The sequence below is a fragment of the Lethenteron reissneri genome, chromosome 30 (genome assembly GCF_015708825.2).
Source record: "Lethenteron reissneri isolate LAM-NWPU_2019-01 chromosome 30, ASM1570882v1, whole genome shotgun sequence".
Classification (NCBI taxonomy): Eukaryota; Metazoa; Chordata; class Hyperoartia; order Petromyzontiformes; family Petromyzontidae; genus Lethenteron; species Lethenteron reissneri.
Genome location: NC_083808.1, coordinates 11,721,194 through 11,745,934, shown reverse-complemented (window position 1 = coordinate 11,745,934; position 24,741 = coordinate 11,721,194). Strand labels below are relative to the sequence as shown.

The following is a 24,741-nucleotide window of genomic DNA, read 5'->3' as shown; positions in this document are numbered from 1 at the left end:
GGTGTATGATGCAATTGTTCCATGCACTTGCAAATGTGTAGACCTGGTACAAGACATTGCACGAGATATGGAGGGCTGGCGCCTATCGAGAGAGGGGAAATAAGTATAACCTGTAAAAACAAAGTTTTTTACTATAAATCCTTTATATGCGTGGCAGCGAACTTAATATAAAGGATTTAAAAATATATTCGCCTGTGGAGGACGCGGGGATCGATCCCGCGACCTTTGGCATGGGAAGCGAGGGCGCTACCAACTGCGCTACTCCGCCACGGCCTGTGGAGGGGTTACGCTCTGGGCTCTTATACTGTGACGTTCAGCCAAAGCCAAGAATGAGGTCTTTTGAATATATGTAAAATATTTTTTTTTTGCCTAAAAAGTGTAAAATTTTGGGAATTTTTTTTCACGAACAACGAGTCTGTGTGGAAAATGTCAGCTCGATTGGATCACGGGAAGTGGGTTAAAAAACGACCGAAAGATTTGCACGGTCGTAAGCAAGCAAGCACGCAAGCGAACTTAATATAAAGGATTTAAAAACGACCTCTCTGCAGGCTTCCCAAAAAAACAATTAATCTGTCAGGTTTCTTATTGAGGTGCTGCCATGAATGCTCTCATTTAGCCGATGGCATGGGGAGTGGGGGGGGGGTTTAACAACAACAAAAAAACTACTTCGTGAAATATCGCTCTGTCGGATATAAACGAATTCTGGTGTCTTGTGTTCACAAGCTGCGAGAGCATTTGCCCGCTCATGGTAAGGCAGCCCGCTGATTTTAAAACGCTTCATATTTACACCTTTGTTCTGTGCGCAAGGCAATAAGCCAGTTGGGGGGGGAGGTGTCAGAAGCAGTGGTTGGGTGTCTGCTGGAGAAGAAATTGGCTGCGGTGTGTTTTTGTCAGCTGCTGTTCGAGTGGCTGCTGCCTGTGTGCCTCGAGTACGGGGAGAAGCAGTGCAGAGCCGTGGTGAAGACCTCCTGCATGCACGTGACGGCCTCCCTCCTCTCACTCTACTCGTGCTTGCTGGAGGACCTCAAGTGAGTTTAGACACTGCACGTTAATCGTGACAGTCGACATGTGCACTCGCGTGCAAAAGACAAAGATCCCCCGTGTAGCCTGTAACAGACCGTTGGGGCAAGTGCTCTTAGCGATCCCCTACGAAGGCCGGCACGGCACACGAGGAGGTGGGTGTCCTTGAACCGCACCCGGCGTTACCACCTCACTGCCTTCACGATCCTCTGTGGTCTAATTCTTTGTCTTCCTTCTCTCCTCTCGTCTTGCCCTGCTCCCCTTCCCCGTACCCTCTGCTTCAGCAATCAAGCAACCGAGACCCTTGTTCAAAACTCCCAGTCAACCTCTGCAGCTACTGCTTCCGACTGGAACTCCCTTCACCTGATTGCCTTCACTGCTGGAGCCTTAACCCTCTTCGAGCCCAAGCTTAAGACTCTCCTCTTGCCTACAGCCAATGTCTGCATCTCAGCACCCTGTGTCGTCATTCTGGCCTATGTAATGTGCTCTAGACGTTTTTATCTCTCTGTCCTGTGCACTCGTACCACTCGCCGCTGCACCTCACTAGAAATTACCTCGTTTGTTTTCAATACGATGACGCACGTGTCGTCTTGCTCTTTGCGCAGTGTCTTAGATGTGGTGGCATTTAGATGTTTAAAAATATATATATATACAAACTATTTCTGTTGCATTGTAAAGTATACTTGTTATTGAATTAAACGTGTTTTTTTATGCAACCACTCTTGGTATACACGTGAGAATTTATTTACCGTGAACGTGCCTTGATGTTTAATAGGCGAATTAATTAACACGTTAATCGATGCCTCAGTCGAGGTGATTGGGTGGCTGATGAATGTGTACCTTGTTGACCTAGACACACCCCAAGTGGGTGCTCACCTGGTGAACTAAAGTCCAACAATCAGTCGCCGTTAGCACTAAGCCAGCAACTTGGGAGAACTTAGATTCAAATGTGAAGCAGTCGACGAGCTCTCAAGGACAGCAAAGGCGAGTAAAAACGTGGTAAAAACGTGGTTTTTACTCCCTTGAGGGTTGCAATGCATACCTGTTGACTGGAGTGCGGACTGTCATCATTTGCAGAGGATGAAGAAGCACCGTGTAGTTTTGATTACGGGGAGCTTACAGAAGGGACTTGTTCTTGTAAAGCAACTCATGAGTCCACGTCCAGGTCTGGTGGCCAAAGCACAGCCTAGGTGGAGGGGTGGGGGAAGCTGAACGGACCTCTGCTGAATATCACCGAGGATCACGACGTTCACAATGTGGTCCACTACGCTCTGGCCCGGTTTTCCCACAAGCCACCGGGCCCACTTGAGTTGCCGATTGCTGCATCTTGCATGGGCGGTGTGGATCTGGTTCAGGGTGCGTGATCACTTCAGTTCAATGGATCACTTGTTCTTTGCTGGCATCTTCCAGGACCATTTCCCGACATTAAGCAAAGTTCAGCTGAGTAAAGCAGTTGAAATGAGGATGTGTCTTCACCCCGTGGCAAGACCACATTAGCACAATTGAGATATCATATGATTGATTAAACGGTGTACGCATATTTTTTTTTCAATTCGTTGAATAAACATTGTATCCATCGCAACGCCATTGGTCTGCATACAGGCGGTTCCCCCGCGAGGAGCTGTTTCTTCAGCGGAGATTGTAGCCAAACACGGGAACACGATGGCTTATCTTGAACAGAGAATAATGGGTTATTTCCACATGTGTATGGAAAGGGGGCCGTAATGACAGGCTTAATATCCTCTCCGAGGACAGCGGGGGGTTTTTTTTATTGATGCTGTCATTTTAATGCATCTCGGCAGGGCGAAGGTGAAATGATTGAACTTGGAATCCTCGGTTTCGGCTTCAGAAAGTGTGCACCTTTAAACACCAAGAGTTCACAGTTCTGACGCTCACCAGGGCAGCCCTGTGTGCATGCTAATGAGACACACTGCAGGGAACAAAACCCCTTTATTTCTCTTTGTAGCGCGGAGGGAATATGTTGGATACACCCCTTGAATTGGTGCCTGAGAAAGCCAATGTCACACTTTCGGTTTTGTTTCGATAGGACTGCAAGTAATGTTTTTTGTGTGGGTTATTAACATGCACAGGGGATCTTTGTTTTTGATGACCCCCCATTCAGCGATTTCTATCCCATTGGGTGCGTAGTTAAATGTTGAAATGTAGGAAATTGCAAAGGTTTACACTGTATTCGACCCTGAAGATTAGGTGACATTTTCAAAATTGTAAATTTTTCTACTCTACGGTTTAACAAATGCAGTGGTGAGGACAACGTGTGGTTCCAGCCCATTAGATCCGTGGTTAAGTTTGCGTTGGCCATGCACTTGGAGATGTACCCCATACACGCAGATCTACCTGTCAATTTTTAGGAATCAGACGTTTGAAAATAGATGATTAAGCAATTTTATAATACTGTACGTAAGCAATCTAATTTATAATTTTCGAGCGCCTTCACTCGAGGCGCTTGACATCGCTTACACAACGATGACAGAATGGAACGATGTAGTTGCCAGGGGCAGACCTACAGCGAATGAGTGACAGTGATAGTGGGGTACTAGACGATCACGAAAATGTAGGGGTGGAGGGGCGAGGGGAGGGAAGAGAATGGGCGATGGAGAAAAGGTGATCGTATGTACAATTTTATATTGTTTTAAAGGCACTATATAAATCTATAAAATATTATAATTACCATTTTAGACTTGCTTTGAAGCTGCTTTCGTGACTGCAGGATCTTCTGGTAAAGTCACGTAGAAAGAAAATTAATAATAATAGAATACGACGTTTCGATTGCAATACAAGCAATCGTCATCAGGTAGAAAACAAACCTAGTGAACTTAGAAATGTAATGCAATACAGCACAGAGTCAGATAACATAACAGTCAACACCCTACCTTGTTGATTACGTTCTTCCAAAGATTGCTAAATTTGAGAGAGAGACAAAACTCAGACACACAGACAGACACACAAGCAAAGACTACACAGAGACACACATACATACGTCGTATTCTACAATTTTAGCTTCAACAAGTCCAGATGTGTTACGGAAGCGAAATACGCGAGCTTGTGGTATTTTACAAATGGAAGGATTGAGATGTAAACTTCAAATTTAGGAGCTCCACGTTCTTCTGACCTCACGTCGCTCTGATCTCATTGGCCCTGAGCTGAGCTACTCTAAACTGAGTCACGTGTTCGCCCACGCATGTCCAGGGGAGGGAAGGGGCAGGCCCGGTGCCTGGAGGTCGTGTTGCCTTGATAGCAGCTGCCTTGGCGGCAGCAATGTGATTGGCCAAAAACTTGATTGATCCAGCCAGTCAATCGATCACAACGTGTTACAGATAGCTGCTCAGTCTAAACGACACATCGAGTGGGCGTGAGAGTCTCGCCCAGATGCGTGGGTCTTACATCTGTCAAAAAGAGCTTCATAGCTCGTCGGACTCCTCCAGTAGAAATAAATAAAAATGCAATGGTTGAGCGTTGGCAGCTCTCTACACGTGTGTGTGTCTTTTTTGGTGGGGAGCAGTCGTGTAGCAATTAGTGTGCTGCACCACGGACCCACCAACCCGAGTTCAATTCCTGCTCACCACCGATTAGTGGCGTTTATTTGAACCCTTCCTGGGCCTCCCCTACATGGATTCAGCCTTAAACGAGTAACTGGTGGGTGTGTAAACATTGCTACTGGGGAGACAAAGGTAGCCGGGTTTGGTGCTCGCCAATCCCGCTTGTGTGTCGTGCCGGCCTTCATAGGAGCTGCTCTCTAACAACACTTACCCCAACAGTCTGTTAAGGCTACACGGGGGAACTTTGTCTGTGTTGTTGGGGTGCTTTACTACAACGCTTCTTGGGAGTGCCAAAATGGCAAGAGCAAATGTCAGGCTGCACCTCTTACAAATCTAATTATGAGCATTAATAGCTGTTTGGAAAGCACAATTTAACATTTCAAGATTGCCCTTTACAAAGAGGGGGAGTCATCAGCCTTGGGATTGAAAACATTTGATCCCGCACTGCAGTCACGTGTCACGTGCGCGATGTGAGCCCATGGATGACAGCTATTAGACTGGTATCCCTCGATCTACGAAACATTCGGTTTACGAAATTTCACGTCAACACACATTCGCTAATTTTCGGTTAACAAAATCGATTTTCCGCGTTGGCGAAGTTTCACACGGCACGCGCCGTGAGATTATCAAACAAGAAGCATCTGGGACGCTGCGACAGCGTCACGGTATCCCAACAGTAACACCTGCACATCGCCTTTCTTACATCCCAATGTGCAGATCTTTTGGCGAGTTCCCTGGAAAGGTGAATTATTTTCGTTTTGAATTCATTATCATGCGCTTGTTTTAAGACGTGTTCTTTATTATTACTTTTGTATTGGGGAAAAGTGATGTCGGTGTATATTTTTAGGCTAGGAATTAAGAGTTGGAATGGCCGTCCGAAACACATCCCGAATTTGTTTTTCATTAAATAGCTTAATCCGATTTCTATTTACGAACTTTCATTTTACTCGTGTTTTTTTTGAAGAACGCATTCCTTTCGTAAATACCTGCAATTATAATAAAATTATAAATACCATCACAGGCTTGCATGTTTCAACGTGATTGGTTATCATCAATCCACTGCAGAATGAGGGCCTCCCCACACCCGTGCTGGTAATGAGGGATATTTGTTCATACTTCACCCATGTTGTTCACGGTGGGTTTGTGAAGGTGGGGGGTAGGGGGCGTAGATGTGGGAGTACTGTACAATTTATACGAACAGCACAACAATGTACTTAGAGGCCGTCCATAAATGACGTCATGCGATTTTGGACGATTTTTGACACCCCCCCCCCCTTCGTCACACAACGTCACAAAAAGTCAGACCCCCCTCCCTCAAATATGACGCCCCCCCCCAAAAAAAAACATGCTTCAAATCGCTTTAAACTATTGTCATTGTAGTGCGTATTTAATGTGGCGCTGCACTCTGATGTTGTAGGAGAAAACATTTATTAAAAAGTCTATTTAATTAAGTAGAACGTGTTTATATTTATTTAAAGTTGCGCATTTTGATGTGACGTCACATATTTCACCCCCCCCCCCCTCGTCACACATCGTCACAAATGTCTGGCCACCCCCCCCCCCCCCAGGTGCGTGACGTCATTTATGGACGCCCCCTTAGTTGCACTGCCATCTACTGCCCAGAACGTAGCCTCACAAGCCCCTAGAGAGGTGTTCGTCATTGCAGGGCCTGCGGGCTACTGGCAGCCTCTTGTGGTCTTTAGTGCGGCGCTTGACGCAGCCCATCATGCCATCATGCCGTCAAACCCAGTGAGTTCAAATTTGTGGCGGTCCCAGAGATCGCAAACGGGTTTTGACTCCTTACCCGTACCCGTACCCGGCCGCACCAGGGTCGCAATCGGGTACCCGTACCCGTATCCTACCCGATACCCGGCTACCCGTACCCGGCCGGGTATCGGGTAGGGTACGGGTACCTGATTGCGACCTCTGGGATGAAGCCATGTTGCAGGCGCGGATGGGTTGATTCTAGGAACTTGAATTGTGAGAAGAGACAAGACGTTGGGAAATGAGTGACAAACGGTGACTCACCAGTGACTCACGGCCTACCCGTACCTGGCCGCACCAGGGTCGCAAACGGGTACCCGGTTGCGACCTCTGGGCGGTCCTCACACTGATGTCTTGTCGGTGAAAGTGCCCCCCCTCCTCTTAAAATTAGTAAAGGACACTGCCCTAGGACAACCTGTGAACACTGGGCACCCATCCATGCACGACACAGGCTGTTTGGATTCCGAGATCCGGTGAGATTGGGCGCATTCTGTGCGATTTCGTAATAAGCAAAAAAAACAGAAGTTTACGTAAATTAGGGTCAATTGTGAATGGCCATGACTCACGTAGCCACAGTATAACACAGCCTACTAAGAATTATCTAAGTTGTGACAGACCTTCCCTGAACTACTGGCTGCCCTGTTCTAAGATTTGTATCAGCTCATTTGAGTCAAATGTCCACGTGGCTTGAACAGAATTGGCTACTTCTCTTGTTTGCCTGTTGCTTTATTGTACACTCTCTCCAGCCCACTTGACCAGAATTATGTAAACATACTAATTTTGCAGCAGCGTGCGCAAGGATGAATTACTGCACTGAGGCCGATAAAACATCGAGAATGAGAGAGCATTTCCATATGGCGAGGCAATGTCCGTATATATATTTTGCCCACACCCTCCTTCGGGTTGAACCGCGGATATCACTGGTATTACAAGACCAATAACCCCGACATGGGCATTAATCCCCCGAGCAAGAGAGCTGGCCCAAACACAGCTTTCTAATTACGAATTTTAAAACGATGCACCTACTGGGAAGACGCGCTGGTATAGCGGCACTGGCAGAAGGGCGGCAATCGATACGCCGGTGACAGAATGACAAACTCTCCACACATGTTATTCCTCCATGAGTTGTACATCACTGCACTCGTCTGGCAGCTGAACGGAAAATGCGAGATCCATCCGTTGGATATTTCACTATGTTTGTCGTACGTGACCCAAATAACTGCCCCCCTCCCCGTGATAACAAACCCCCAATATAAATGGCTAACAGCATGTAAAGGTATTTTTTTTATGTAAAATATTCAGAATGGTTCTTGATGGAAAAATGAAAATCCACGTTGAATTGTATATGGCTGGTTAGCTAAAAAAAGAATGCCAGTGCCAGTTCAAGGCATGCTGAGTTGCAGGCAGCCATCCTGCCCTTCTGCTCATGAGTTGTGTGGTGATAACGTTTTGTTATGGTGGGAATTTCAATGGGGAAATGTCACAGGCAGATTTTAGTCTAACCATCAAGAAGGATCCTGTTGAGGAGCCTTTCAAGACCATCACCTTACCCTACATTGCTGGGGTCACAAAAAGATCTCCAAAATCCTGATTAAACACAAGATCCAGGTCCGATTCAACACAGTACATAAAATCCGTGATCTGGTCCCGTCTGTAAAAGATGTGGTTCCAGACATACAGTACCCTGGCGTCTACAAACTAAGTTTCCTCTGTGGTAGCAGTTACATTGGAGAAACCAAACGACATGTCTCGGACCGCATCCATGAACATAAAGCAGACTTGAAACACGGTAGGACAAACACCTCAGTCGTGGCAGATCACTGTTACAATTCAGTGGGCTCACATGATATTGACTTCTCCAAGACAGATGTTCTCTGCAAGCCATCTGGCTACCATGAGAAATTCGTTCATGAGGCGATCCACATATACAAACACAGAAACAGTTTCAACCGAGAAGATGGATTCTGGCTTGGCAATCATTGGAAGAACGTAATAAACCATTTCGGATCTTAACTGATTGTGTTCACGTTTACGGTGACTTTCAGACCGCGTTCCACTCACTAGCATTGTATTCTCTGCAGGGAATGGATTCTTTGCTTCGCTACTCTCCCATTGACATATTTTGTTGCTTCCTCTTAGTATCTTTCACACGACGGTCAATGGTACAGTGTATAATAACAAATAGTATAACATTTATAAGCTTAATACAATGTACAAAGTAATATATAGTATCGTAATTGTATAGTGAATATATAGCAGTGTGATATACATTAGTGTAGGTAGAATAATACATAGTGTTTTATTACAATGTATAAGGTGGTTTATAGCAATACAGTATATAATTTAACGTTGGGTTTGTCTATGGCAGTATATAGTACGGTGTAGACTCGTGTGATGTAAGAGAATAATGTTTAGATGGAAGCATATTATATAATTTTTATGACGTAGAATTGTAATGTATTACTTACTGTTAGTAACTCAGCTTATTGTAGAGTATAGTTAGTATACTGATGATACTATGTAGTTTATACTTTGGTTGTTTACGTGTTGGTTTTAGTTACTGCAGCTACATACTATTAACAGTCCTTCCCTTTATTAATGCTACCCCTCCCTTTGATGCTGCTAATCCTGCATAATGCACGGGCATAATTAGTACTATTCACATACCTTCATTTCCCATATCCCCTCCCTTTGATGCTGCTAGTCCTGCATAATGCACGGGCATATGTAGTACTAATCACATTCATGCATTTCCCATAAATATGCTAAATTCCTCTTGATATGCAAATTATTTTGTCAAGGCGCTCTTTCCCCCCCTTCCAACGCAGCTTATATATATGCTCCAAGCTCGTGTGCTGTTTCATTCAGACGCTGTCGCCTCGACAGACCTGGTTTTCACCTGAGGACGGCTGCTTGCGTTGTGGCCGAAACGTCGTGAGAATTATTTTATTATGTTTTATTTTTATTATTTTATTACTTCCCTTCCACGTGACTTTACCGAAATAAGATTTGTTAACCTGTTTATTTGTCCATCCATTCTTCCCTCATCTCTGCGATTGACCACCATCAACCCACCGACTGCTACTCTAAACCCCTTTCCTCACAGCAATGCCCGAGTGTTGAATTCAGTTTGTGGCAATCCCTGCAAAGACGCTTGTCAGAGATTAATTCATGAAAACTGATTCACCTTCATCAAAGAAACAAAACAAAAAAACACGCTCTTTCGGTATTTTAAATAATCTTAGGCCTGTCCGGGTTCCACGTCAGGCTGGCCACAGCGATGGTCGAGCCCCGGGGGTGAGCGATGCCGATAACGGTCACGTTTTGTCGGTTTGGCATAGACAGGCAGGGGGGGACAAAGGGAGATTCAGTTGAGGGGCACTGAACCATTGGGCAGCTGCAATGAATGTTCGCGGGCAAAGTCAATCGACTGCTGGACGAAGACCTCACCAATCCACCGCCAATCTCCCGTGATATTTGAATCCATGTGGAATCTACGCACCAGCTGTTTTTACCTGCTCGTATCTCCTCAGTGGACTACCAACTCGTCACTCGTTATGTTCGCGTAGGTTTGGGTCGATGGTTATATTGATATTCGTATTGATCTAGAGAGGACTAAGAAAGTTGAGAGTTCAAATAGACAAAATAATTAGTGCCACTTCATGGAGTTTCAACTGTGGTGATGCTTATGGCTATACTGGCCCCTGCTACGGGACTGTAACATTTTTTACCACTGGCTCAGGATCTACTAATGGAGATGAGCACAACCCCATTGCTTGTCTGATAAGTGAGATACTTTGATGTGGATGTTATTAGTAATTACTTGCTGCGCACCCATTACATCTATGGGGATATAGCAACTGCACATTCTCTCTCCTTGCACCGATGCCCTCACCCCATACTCCTGCCTCATTGTAACAATGAGGCAGGAGTATGTAGTTTGGGGAAGTTGTTGGTTACATTGCTGTAAAGTGTGCAGACCATTTGAAGTTTTTAAAGAATTAGCATTATTGACTTCTACCAGGCACACATGATGAACTCCAATAGCCCTTGCTTATTTTGTATATGTTTTGGCTTTTGTCCTCCTCTGGTTTTATCCAAACTTGGCTGGTGATGACTCATCTCCAGACCATGAGCTTAGAACATATATCACTGCTCATTCACTAAATCTGGTGAGATTTCTCTCTCCAACGCAGGGCTATTATTAGAACAGGTGGCATGTTTTTGGAGATGTGTCAACGCAGCCTATTTTGTATGTGGGGTCATTGACGTTGGTACCACTGTTTGAGGACGTCTCCAGTGGTTGCAAGTTTCGTCGAGTCCCCTTTGTATGGAATGCTTATTTGAGCAGTCACACCGACTAAACATGTGAATATGCATCACACCATAGGAAGAAACAAAACATAAATCCCAACGTGACTCCATGCTCTCTCAAGCGTTGAGTGATGCTCATCTATATTCGGCAGTCCTGAGCCAGTGGTGGATATTAAGTTATTGATCCAGCACTCACCGAATCACTCTGGTCAATCGCTCTGTTTTTTATTTTTTTTACCAAGTAGGGCTCACTGAGCTATGTAGCACTTTTCAGAAGTGACCTGGCTACAATTTATAGCAGCCAAATACTCTAAACGCATGTTGATTCCAATTGTGGAGGGAAAAACTGGAGGAGCCGGTGAAAAAATCCACGTGACCGCTGGAAGAACACTCAAACTCCAAATATACAGGCATCATGGTCGGGATCGAACCCACGACCTCCAGCATACGAGGCGAGGGAGTTCACATCTCGCCAACACTCGCCGGCAGTCAGTCGCCTCCTTATCACTGCTCTATTGCTACTGGGTAGCACATTCACCGTTTGTTGCAGATGTTCATGGTTCAAATCCTGCGGCTGCCCTAATTATCACTGCGGGTGTCATAACCATGATGAAACTACGCGCCATTTTGCTTCATTGACAGTGGACGTTAAAGATCCCGTGATGCATTTTGCAAACCTAGGCCATTGTATGCTGGCGTCAGGGTCCAAATTTGTCAAGTTCGAACATTTTCTGAATATTACCAATTGGGACTATACATAGCAATTATTATTATTTCGTACGTCTGATGTGGATACAGAGCAACAACTACAATGTCACTTCCAGGTGGTCAAGCCAGATCACCGCATCAGAGCAGCGGAGTGTATGGCAACCATCACCCCCTACTGGTATACAAATGCCCCAGGTCACTCTTTCAGATGAAACTATTATGGTGTTTTCATGAGTTCTCATCTGGTTAAACAAAGTGAACTTGAAACTTCCATGGTTCCTGTTGCCGTGAACGTCACTCGTTGATTTCTCCAGCCATGTGACCAGACGGTCTCATCTCACCCGTTCAACCATCACACTCCAGGCCACAAGACGCTTTGCTTTTTTCCTTGTGTTGCTCCATTTTGGAATTCCCCCAGCCCCTCCCCTCCCTACCACTGCCTTCTCCCTTCTATCCTTGGTTATTTTTACATGTTCATACAACTTTTCTCAATTTTAGAAATGCATAAACTCGTCTCTGATTTATATTCAACACGTTCCGTCGGAGTGGGCAGGTAGGAACTTGGTTGGACAGCGCATTCGTGCACGACAGACAAATATGCACGACAGACAGACAAATAATCCCTGGTGGGCAGTGTGGAACCTGCTGTTCCTACCTGTAATACTGCTAAATGTGTGCGGGCCACGTGGCATATTGGGCCATTGAACCAGTGCTGTTCCAATTGTGATAACAACAAAACAATTTCTCATCACACTACCTAGTCCCTCGAGATGCAACGAGCATCGCAGCACACCATTTTGAGGGTGTGAATCCTTTGACTTACAGATAATCACCACAGAGAATGAGAATCTTTATTTATCCTGGAGAAATCCGATGAGCTGTGAAGCTCTCTTTCACAAATGTCCAGTTGGGGTGGGTCAGAAAGTGACAAAAACACGATAGGAGCACAAAGTATAGGAAAGGTAAGCAAACCACTAAAATTAAATAAATAAAATAGGCAGCATTTAAGTACAAATTGCATATACAGAGGCAGTCGCATGGACGTTGTCCCGCTTTGATGTGCTCGGACACCTGTATCGGCGGTCACACAGGCTCCAGGATGGGGAGTCCAGGACAGGCGAGGAGGAGGAGGAGGAGGAAGAAGAAGAGGATGAAGTGGAGGAGCAGGGAGGTGCGATGAAGGAACGCCGGATGCCGGTGGGGCGGAGGGGAACTGCGGCGGCGGCGGCGGCAGCCCGTCTCGCCGAGCACCGCACCGCCCTCCTCACCGCCCACTTCCTCTTCGCCATGGTGTGGGCCGTCGGCGGAGTCCTGGACCGGCCCTCCAAGGAGAGGTGCGACGCCGGCTGCGGTGCGCCGGTGGCTCCGCGATGAGTGGCAGCCCCTTCTTCGCTTGCATGCTCTCACACCTCTGCTGGCGGAAGGGCCTCCACTAAGAGGGAGCTTGAGAAATCACTTCTCGGCGGACATTTGGTCTAAATCTTGATTTGAAGCTTTCGTCACTGCAGGGATCCATACTCTTTGGTTCTTTCGGTAAAGTCACGTGAGTAGAACAAATTATAATAGATCACGACGTTTCGATCTCAACACAAGAGATCGTCTTTTTTTTCACCTGAAGACGTTTGCTTGTGTTGCGATCGAAACGTCGTGTTCTAATATGTTTTCTACCTACGTGACTTTACCGAAAGAACCAAAGAGTATTTGGTCTAAACTTACACTCTGGCCAGACCTCTTGGAAGAGGTGGGAATACCCACACTTTACCGCACTGCACACCGCCTGCTGATCGATGAACTGCGGCGTGTCCATTTATACTGGATCGAGGTGGGAGGATTTCATAAACGTACCCATTGTTTCAACTGCTGAAACGAGAGATGAAACAGGTGAGACCTCTGGATTGCAAGTCCGGTGTGCCAATCGTTGTACCACAGCAGGATGCCAGTGTTATTAATATCAACCACCTGGTACCACGACAGGGTCGCGTTGGTGAGTGCACTATGCTACGATCCTATCGACCTGAATGTTTTACCCAGCCATCATCTAACATCACTGGCTGGTGGGTGATATCTTAACTTGTCCTGGGCCTTCCCTGGGTCGATCTGGCTTTAAATCAGTACCTGGTGAAGTGTGTAAACATCCACAATGGGGAGACAAAAGGTTCTGTCTCTACCCCCTCATGGTTTGATCCCGGCCCTGACACCTGTAAATTTGGAGTTTGCATGATCTCTCTCCCCCTGTGGTCCGGTGGATTTTTCTACAGATCCTCCGGTTTTTCCCTCCATATTTAGAAACATGTGCGTAGAGTATTTGGCTGCTATACATTTCCATGTGATAAGGTCACTTCATTGGGCTATCATTTGTGGCCAGGTTGCTTCTGATAAAGAGCTATATAGCTCAGTGGGCCTTACCTGGTAACATTAAAATAAAATGTTTTTGTCGTTTTAGTTTAGTCATGCACCATGCACCTTTAGGGCAATGCTATTCGTGAGTACCTATTGGCCAGCACTACGTGTGGGTGTTTTGTCCTCTCGTTTCTTTACACACTGTCCCAGACATTTTTTTAAAGGCTGAGTTGACCTAGAGGTAACCCAGAACAGGTTCAGACACCATTTGCCACCGATCAGCGTTGGGAATCAAACCCAGGTCACCAGGTTTGTAGCACAGCCCACTCTGCACTGCGCCACCATACAAAGACAAAGAGTCCCCCTACATCCTTAGCAGACTGTTGGGCGAGTGCTGTTTGCAAGCAGCATGTGCACGCGCACACGCAGACACATGTGCACGCGTACAAAAATAGAATTTTGTTAAATAAATAAAATTGACAAAATTCACCTTGTGGTTTGGCAGATTGAAGCATAATTCCAGGAAATAATCATATACACAAAAACTGTTGAGATATTTTCTTGGCAGTACTTTACACCGTTTTTACATATAAATAGTTTAGCATGTTTTTTTTATTTTTTCAGGAGTTTATATTTTTACAGCTGTCTCGGTCTCGTTATTCAGTAGCTTGTCCGTGACTGTATGGGTTCCAGAGATAGCCCAGACTTTTGACGCTATATTAAACCAAATTTCTTTGTAATGTTTGTAAAGGGAATATAATAGTTGGTATGCATGCATCAGACACCCTTTAACTGGAATAGCAACGAATGAAAACTGCTTTGCCCTTGAATTTTTTTTCCCCTTACAATGACAAAGTCCAAACTATTGCTGTGTTTAATTAAATATGGGGTTGTCTATGGCCTTAGATGAAGCCACTTCAGAAGTTAGTGAATGGATATTATTAATGGCTTGAAACCTTCTCTTTCTCTTTTGTATAAGTCATGATGAGAATTTATCATCGTAATACACATATAAAATATGTAAAAAAAAGTTACAGAAACATTTTGTGGATCGCTATCGTGTTGAGGCAAGGAATACTGCATTTCCAAAAAGTTATTTCCATCCTGTTTATTTTAATGTTGTGGCGTTCATGTGTGTGTGTATGTGTGGTGCTGTGGGGAGCGGTGGTGTCGCGGTTAGCACGCTTCGCTATGAACCCGGGAACCCAAGTTTGATTCCCGCTCATGGCCAACACCAGTGACAATTATCTGGATCGGTCCTGGGCCTCCCCTAGGTCAATTCATCCTCAAATGAGTACCTGGTGTAGTGTGTAAACATATGGAGACAAAGGCGGCCGAGCGTGATGCTGGCCACCCACATCCTTGTGTGCCATGCCGGCCTTCATAGGTGCTACTCGCTAACAGCACTTGCCCCAACAGTCTCTTTAGGCTATACGTGGGATCTTTCTCTTTGTTGTATATATGTGGAGATGCTCACTAACAGCACTTGCCCCAACAGTCTGCTAAGGCTATATGGGGCATCATTGTCTTTATATATGCGGCGGTGTTATTTGTGCGCGCAGTGTGGTGTGCACATGGGTTCAGTGTTCTGTGATTTTGCGAGTGGTGGTGTATGCGGTATTGTGTCAATTAGTGTCTACGTCTGTGGTGTTGTGTGTGAGCACAGCACTGTGTATGCATTTTTGTGTGTTTTGGCTTATGTGCGTGCATAATTGTGCATGCAGTGTCGCATTGTTTTGTGTGTATTTATGTGCAGTGCTGTGTATTAACATTCATGTAGTATTGTGTGTGTTGATTAGTGTTTTTCTTTGTGCGTGTAGCAGTTAGCGTGCTGCGCTACGAACCCTGGCCAACTGAGTTTCGATTCCTGCTCACAGCCTACACCAGTGATGATTATTTGAAACTGTCATGGGCTTCTCCTAGGTCGATTCAGCCTCAAATGAGTACCTGGTGCGATGTGTAAACATCGCAACTGGGGGAGAACAAAAGCGGCCGGGTGTGGTGCTGGCCACCCACCGCATCATGCTCCGTGATGGCCTTCATAGGTGCTCGCCAACAGCACTTGCCCCAGCAGTTTGTTGAAGGCTCCAGGGGACATATGTGTCACGTGGTGTTGTTGTGGTTCACCTTCCCTGCTATCCATATGTCTGCGATTCATGTCCTTAGCGTGAACAATTCTAATGGCAATATAGTGCCTGAACCTGGCTTGGTTCTCCCCGCGGACAACTCACCCTCAACTAATTATCTTGTGAGAATAGACAAAACATACACTCTGATAATAGACAGCTTTCTCTGGTGTGGACCAATCAGTTTCAAAGACAATGCATATATTATCAAAGTATTTTTTATTTGCATTCTGACCACGAGTGCTGTGGTTAATGCAGACATGATTTCTTGTAAAAGGTTTCATTTTGGTGTTTTAACATCTCAACACCTGTTTTGTTGCCAGAACAAAAGTGGAAAAACCTATTCTCATATTTTGGTACTGGCAAAGGAGGTCCCATGATTATTCACTTGTGTGCGTGTGTTACGTCAGCGTCAGAAATAGGGAAACAAAGGTAGGCAGGCACGGTGCTATCCACATCACCGTCTTGTGTGCTCATTAACAGCAATTGCTTCAGCGATCCGTGTGGGTGAACGGGATATATTTGTCTCTCTATGAGGGCATGAATGTCCTTGTGCTGGGTGCAGCGGTTATATGGTTGTTAGCGGCCACCTGTGATTTATTACAACGCAGTAATTATGAGACACCGTGTTTAATTCTTGGCTTCACACGTAACTAATCGTTGGTTTCTGTAAATGTAGACATTTCTCATGTGCAAGCGCAACTTAAAATGCACACCTAGCGCACTGCGGCAATTGAATTTCAAAGCGAGGGCAGCTTAACGAAGCGCTCACCTGACCTATTCACATTTTCATTATCGCTGATATAATAGAGTGTGCGTGTGTAATTATCATCATCAGCCATGAAATATTAACGGTAGGGTTGAAGGTATGCCCACACCAGTGCCGTTCGTCATGCTGTATTTATGTATGTGGGACTTCGTTCGTCATCGTACATAGCCAACCGTGCTAATCGGAGGTGTTCTTGCGGTGCCATGGTTCTTGTCGCCGCTATGCACGGGCAGATCTCATCTCTCCACCTCCACAGTCGTCGTCCTCCCAGTGTGTCTCCTCCTTTGGCTGCCGTTCCATCTTCGGTCTCGTCCATCGGCTATTATCCCATCTAGCCGTACGTGTTGCACACAAAGCGCTTGCCACAAATGAACCACCTTACCTTGCTGATCTCGTCAAGGAGCATAAACCATCACGCGAACTCCGGTCATCCTCGCAGCAACGTCTTTTGGCTGGCCATAGAACAAAGACAGTCACCGCATCGCGCACTTTCAGATGTGCTTCTGTGGCCGTCTGGAACTCTCTTGCTTCCGATATTAAGAAGCCACTGGAGCTATGTACTTTTAAATCCAGATTGAAATCTTAATTTCTTTAGAAAAGCTTTTTGTGTTTAGTTTTTTTGTCCTTCCCCCCGCCGCACCTCTGATTAGCACAGTTGGCTATGTATTGCATTTGTTCTCTGATCAACGCGTTCTTCTTTCTGTCTCGATGCAATTTACAGCACTCATCTATCCGTGACTGTATTCTTAAAATTTGTGTGACATTTTCTCCGTGATTGTCCATGGTTCTGGTCCATATGTTAAAGCAGGCAATATGTACCGATTGAAAACTCTTTCGGCACAATGAGCATATGTCCCACACTAACACAGCCACCTCGCTCGCCGAGCTCGACGTTGCTGCTCTGCGATCTTACATTAACATGCCAATCTCTCACATTAACATGCTAATCTCTCACATTAACATGCTAATCTCTCACATTAACATGCTAATCTCTCACATTAACATGCTAATCTCTCACATTAACATGCAATCTCTCACATTAACATGCTAATCTCTCACATTAACATGCTAATCTCTCACATTAACATGCCAATCTCTCACATTAACATGCTAATCTCTCACATTAACATGCTAATCTCTCACATTAACATAGCCACTTCCGCGCCCTCGTCATGGAGGCTGCTCTCCGATCTCTACATTAGCATGCTAATTTCTACCATTAACATCACTAGCCCCGCCCACTTCGTTCATGACCCTTGGGCTACACCCATTTCAAACCTTTAAAACAGTCTTCCTCAGCAGCTGTCCCCCTCTTTTTTCTTCCTGATGATGAACACTTGTGTTGCGATCGAAACGTCGTAGTTTTTAGTTATTTTTTGTTATTTTCTTTGAACTTATCTACGTGACTTTACAGAAAGACCCAAAGAACACAATGAGCATGTTGATGCTTATCATTAAGTACTTTTTCTAAGAGCACTCCAACCTCTTCTCGGTCACCACTTATTTGTAATGAAGGTTTTTGGTTTAGATCGCGTAAATATAAATGTGTCGTTAAACCCGCCACAATCTGACACGGCCAATTAGTAAGGTTATCACGTAAACAAAACATGCTAATTCGTTACTAGTACAGTACACCGATGTGTTGGAGAGTAAACCCACAATATTTACAATTCGAGTACGAAGTTTCACCAGTAATTACAACCAACATCATAAGGATAGAGCCAGAGATTTTCAAATTAGTGGTCACCACTTAGTTAAAAAAAATGTATCCATATCCACAACAAGTACATTTTCCTGGGCATTCGTAAGTTTTCACGGCCGATGCCATCCTATGACTCATAATTTAGTTTCTGTCGAGTCAGCTTGTCGTGCAGGCACCACGTCAGTTTCCGGAACGAGAACCCCTCGACCACTCGACAAAGCCGAACAAATCAAGTTGTCACTTAACTAACGTGCTAGTTGATTTTTCTTTTGATCAGCAAATCGGAGGAATGTTGAAAAGCATGCTGAAATTTGACAATTTGACACGGCGTTTTTGCTTGAAGTTACTAGACAAAATCATCGACACGTTTTCCCACGTGACAACTTTGATTTGTTTGGCCGTTTCTGGTGATGCAGAGCTATGTGACAGTACACCTACACGATCTAACCCAAGAGGAAATAATTATGAATAATCCATATTCCCCCATATTTTCCAGTCGTGTCCTTCCAACAATGAATTTACTTGTATTTAGCAAAAATGTGATAAGTCACTTTTTGGTCAATTTATATATTTGAGCCCAACTTTGCAGGCTTCTCTGTTAAGTAAATCGACCGTTTCCTGTAGTTCATCACCATTGGTCGTTTTATTGTCATTAGGAAAATGTGAAACGGACAGTACTTTTCCATTTATGTTCATTGCCTTAATTCTCAAATCTAATTTTCTGAAGACGTAATAAGTCAGGCTCTCCCCAGGCTACTCTGAACTGTGTATCCATTGTACTTGTAATTTAAATGTTGCGTGGTATATTGTCATGGGTGTAGGAGATTGGTGGCAAAATCGCTCCAAAGGCTGTAACCAGTCCGGCAATCAGCACCGTGTGGGTGACAAACAAAAGTAGCTACGCTTGATTTCAGTGTTATTAAATGTTATAAGCGGTACATTATACACAACATGCAACAAATTAAACAATGAAAATACTGGACTATATACATCAACCCATGCAGAATCTTCGACATTGGAGTGATAAATACGATACAGTAAACACAGTGACTTTTTAAAAGTAGGATATTTTTCTTATCTATTTGTATGTTTATTTTGGCCAACTTCACAGAGTAAACACATTTAAAACACAAAGAATATATAACGCCGATAAACATCATGTCATGCAAGAATTTGCAAAAGTAACCTATTTTAAATATCGATAAGTTATTTTCCGCCGTTTTTTAAATCCGGTGCTCTCTCCCCCCCGAATAACCGATGATCTTCTGTAGTTGTATTCATAAGCATGTTTAGATTGCATTATTTAATCCAATGATACATGTATTTTAAAATCAATTCGAGTTAAAATTGAAAAATAAAAACACAGGAGCAACGAACAAGGAGTTCATTCTGATATCAGAAGCAACCAACCACAACTGCTGTGTCCAATCCTGGGACCCACCTGGGATCGAACCAAACAGATTGTTTGGTGATGTTGCTGCTGTTGCATTGGTTCATAGGCACAGTTAACGAGCTACTTTTAGAATGTGTTGAGTTAAAAAAAATTAAATCAGCTTTTCAAGTGTGGTACGCTTCAGATCTCAACATAAACAATGCAAGATGTAGTGTTGAACTTATTTTGTCTAGCCCTGTTCTGCAGACATATACACACACACATATGATAACGTGTTTAAGTTACATGTCGTCAATCACTCTTTTCAGAGCATGACATACCACCTGTATTGAGATGAGATGTTTATTTTGGCTGTTGTGGTATCTTCCATGGCATATCCCCGATATTGCTATGATGATATCAACGCCATAGATTGGTCTGCACCGAGCCAACGCTTCTGAGGTCTGGGGTTTGAATTTTCAGTCACCCACGACCAAATACCCAGTTCTTATGTGTCAGTCACAGCGCTTAGTTGGGCAATTTCTGTCATACAGAGTTTATCAAAGGCTCAGTTTGGTTGGATATAACCAAGGATGAATGAAATTGATAATTAGCTATGCACCACCTTTGACCTGTGGCCAAGACAAAAAACTTACTGCATGCAATGTACAAAATTACCGGGTGGTGGAGGGCAAAGTTTATGAATGTTTATAGTAATAATAATTTCAACTTGAAAATACATCTTCTGCACGGAGGCGCAAGGAACCACAGACAAGTGGGAAGGCAGCCACACGAACCTGTGCCAGCAATTGGCCAAACTCCACTTGCCCCAACAATCTGTCAAGGCTACGAACCATGTGACCCGACTTTGATTTCCGCTCACAGCCAACATCAGTGACGAAAATCTACACCAGTCCTGTGCCCTCCACTAGGTCGACTCAGCTTCAAATGAGTACCTGTAAGCCAAGGCCATAATTATAATATATTGGGGGGGACACATCCCCCCCAATATTCAAATATGCTCAAAATATCTCCCCCAATATATTGCTACAAACAATATTAAAAAAAATTTGCTATGCTATATAAATAAAAAGAACAATTTGTTAAACCGTGGCCACAATATCTGGACTTGTCTTCATATAACATTGCATAGATTTATGTTTATATGATTGTGGTTATGGTTGTACTTTATTAATCCTTAATCTCAGCCATTACATACAATGAAACAAGAAAAGGTAAAAAAGAAAGAACAGAGCCATGTAATACAATACACAATTAGACATTATTGAAAAAATAATAAAAAGTCCATCCCATGTGTTAGTGAATTTTTTAAATATTTTAGGCAGGAAATTAGTTTGCAAAGTTAGATATTTTTTTCTGGGACACACACACACACACCCCCTAGACCCCCTGGAAGATTTCCCCCCCCTATTGTAGACTCCATGGCGACGGCCTTGCTGTAAGCATCAGCGTTGGTGCAGTGCGTAGGTGCTGGTCACCTAGCGACACGTGTGCCGTGCCCGCTAACTTCACTGCCCCAATGCTCTTTTAAAGGCTACATATATACGTGGGCTCGTCCTTGTGCATGTGGAGGGCATGCACTGAGCATACTTATACCCCTGCACACCTTCGCTCGTGCATATTCACACTGTAGAGTGTGGTGCGGTCCAATTGGATTCAGTGTGATTGCTTATCAGCGGTAGGACTGATTTTGGAAATTGACTTTCCCAAAGCTGCACGCGAGCCTCCCATATATATGCTCGCCGATTTCATTTGTGATTTCTAGCAGGAGCGAATGGGCGAGCGCATTTTATTAAGCGCTGGACATTGACGTTATCGGCCTTACGCTCCAACGTGCCAGACCAGCGGCGCGAGCTTCTAATGACGCATCCGTCCACGGAGGGGGGATTGGGTTCTTCACGCGGACAGGCAAATACCATCATTACCTCACGTCTGCTGTACATCAGTAGGCACAGTCCAGGTATAAAGGCGATGTGCTGTGAAGGAAACATTAAACTATATTGATGTTGCGGCTGGAGAGATTGTGTTTAACTACAACATAAGATAAATACTGTACTTTACATCCAGTGTTGACAGGCATGATTATACCATATGCAGGAGATACAATGAGCTCAATAACGTATTTCCTTGCTCTATAATTACCCTATAGCAATAATCCGATAAAACATCAGTCTGACCGCCGCCACACATTTGAAACCAGTGGGGTTTGAGAGCACGACGTTGATGGGTGATGTCACCAGGGCCTGCCAGTGGCCCACGGGCCTTGCAATGAAGAACACCGTCTTATAGATTAGTCCCTGCCATGGGCATATGCAATGGTCATGAACCAATCAGGGATGCCGATGCACACGAGCACTGCCTCTTGGCTTGGTGAAGCAGGGATCTCCCAAAAAAATCTCTCGGCCGGAGGATCCTTTTTCAAAGGCATCTGACCTCGAATATTTGGCCAGTTACATCCCGAGTAGATTTATTTGCATGTAGAGAAAAATGGAGTGCCTGGAGATGTCCCACAAATGAGGAGGTAATGGAAAGAGAGGTTATTAAATCCCTACTGAGGCTCGCTGAGTTCTATACATCTTAGCTTGTTTGCACTGAACAGGCCGCACAGTTTTCGTTGACTGTGATGTGATAGTAAACTAAAGCTAAGCTATTTTTATTTTACCAAATAAGGCCCACTGAGCTACAGAGGTGTTTTCCAGAAGCGACCTGGCCACAAATAACCGCTAAACAATGTAGCTTACACTCTTTGGGTCTTTCGGTAAAGTCACGTAGATAAAAAAAATCACGACGTTTCAATCGCAACACAAGCAATCGTCTTCAGCCTGGATTGGGAGTGTCGCCATCGCACCTGGCCACTGCTTATTCACGCGTGGCAGTCGCAACCATGTGCGTCGCAACAGTTTTGGCTGTAGCTGAATTAAAGGCCCTAAAACGAACGCCATGACCAGAGGTCGATAGCGGCTGAAAGTCTGCGTTACGCCTTGCACTCCATCCATTTTAGCCCAGCCTCCGCGAGTCAATATGATTAATTATAGCGATTTGAGGCGTCGTTGGGATAAAGTGTTTCTTTACAAAGTAATACTCTGCGTAAAGCAAAGTTTTCCTTGAATGAGCATGCACAGTTTAGTTGAACATAAACACGCATACTTCGAAACCCTTGCGAGTAATCACACAGATGTAATAACGATCGTTAATGCTGTAAATATTAAGTTTAAGCATTTTTAAGCAGTTGCTTATGCCCTTGTGTCTGTAACTGTCGATCTTCTTTCGTCTCACTTTTGAGCGTGAAAGCTACGCGCCCCACGGAGCCGCGTCGTTCACTCACACCACAGTGCGCCCTCTCTCTCTCTCTCTGTTGCCTCTTTGGCGATTGCTTTGTGTGTTCAAGTAAAAATCCTTCCTTGACTGGCCCAGGACAGCATTGCGATGGTCACGTGCGCTGCATTAGTAACAGGAGGGGAGACGCTTGCACCGGCATTAGTCCAGGGATTGAAGCGCAATCTCATGACCGCCGCGCTGCATCTGCCATGGCACGGCTGAGCGGCAGTGCCGTTGCGAGATGTGAAATCCCCACGCCTGGTATACAGAAGATCGTGTGTTCAGTGCCCACCCTGATGCCTGTGTATTTGGAGTTTGCATGTTTTCCCCGTGGTGACGTGGATTTTTCTCCGGGTCCTCTGGTTATTGCCTCCCGATTTAGAATAATTAGTTCAGACTATTTGGCTGCGAAAAATTTGCACACGATAAGCCACTTAGTTGAGCTGTCATATGTGGCCAAGTCGCTTCTGAAAAAGAGCTGTATATGTCGGTGGTACTTACCTGGTAGAATAAAAATAGTAAAAAAAATAGTTAAATACCGTGGCTGGTGTATTAATTTGTTAACATCACGGGGGATGTTTAAAAAATAGATCACGTGGTGTTTTTTTTTTTAAAGAGTGCCGCGATACAAATTTGCTGAATTGCTTCATTTGGAAATGCCACTCACTGACATCACCCGCAGGCTGGTGCTGCATCGCCTTGCACCGCCACACAGGGCAGACGAATTCCTCTAATCAACTTATTGACCCAGCTCTCGAGATGCACGTGAGTCATAAGATCCAAGCCACATTCCCGTGTGACATCACTAGATCAGAGGCTACAAAGCAACCGTGTTCATAACCGAGATGCCTAATGCTATGCCATGCGGATCACACGCGCAGCGCATTTTTCCGCAGGACTCCCTCGTTCCTTAACGATGGTTTACATAGAACGTCTCTGCTGGGCGATTCTATCCGGTTAAAGCCAGCTGGCGACTTCACGATTCATTCGGCGGTGCTGTTGGCTTCCTATTCACGTGTGTTATCTACACGCATTTGTCTCACAAAGCATTCACGGTTTCACTCCGACTTACCTCTCAGCCACCTACTGCACGTACTGTCCATTACTCTCTGGATGCTGCATATATAACATGCACTTATGTTAATGCCCACTTATTCTTATCTCATCTCATGAATGTTTACATATTATCAGAAGTGGTGTGGTGTAGAGATTTACGTATTTACAGAGAGGAAGTAGCAAACATGAAAAGATGTCAATTGTGTCGGGAACATTAGAACCTAAGCACTGGTAGGCAACTCTCTTAATGTTTTGTACATATTTATGTACACGTTAATTGATTATAACAGGGTTAATAGTGTTGTCACATGAGATCATGATACATTATTCATTATCCACGGGTCGTATATATTATATTTGCGTAGAGTGAGCTGAATAAAAGTTGCAATGTTTCTATTCCTTGCAGCGGGATGACGATGACGACAACAACTTGAACCTGTTTTGGATTTGTTTAATATCCTGTCAGACGCGTGCACACAGGGGGCAACATCAGCTGTCCGCACGACAAAGCCTCAGCAATGTCTTTGGGTAATGAAACGTAATGGATATAAACTAAGATTACAGCAGCAACAACAAAACGTTACGTGGAACGGAAAAATACTGGGGAAGCAGGGCATGGTGTATGAGCGAGAGCGACTTAAATTCAAGACGTTAATCATTGGCTTGATATAAAC

The 24,741-nt window shown here is 44.6% G+C and overlaps 1 protein-coding gene across 1 annotated transcript in view; it reads left to right on the top strand.

Moving 5' to 3' along the window:
* Positions 1 to 24,741, top strand: part of LOC133349529 (dynein axonemal heavy chain 3-like) — a 622,240-nt gene that overhangs the window by 398,485 nt on the left and 199,014 nt on the right. Inside the window, 2 exon segments of the mRNA XM_061563065.1 lie at positions 895 to 1,028; positions 12,455 to 12,697. Of these exon segments, the coding sequence (XP_061419049.1) occupies positions 895 to 1,028; positions 12,455 to 12,697 (377 nt within the window).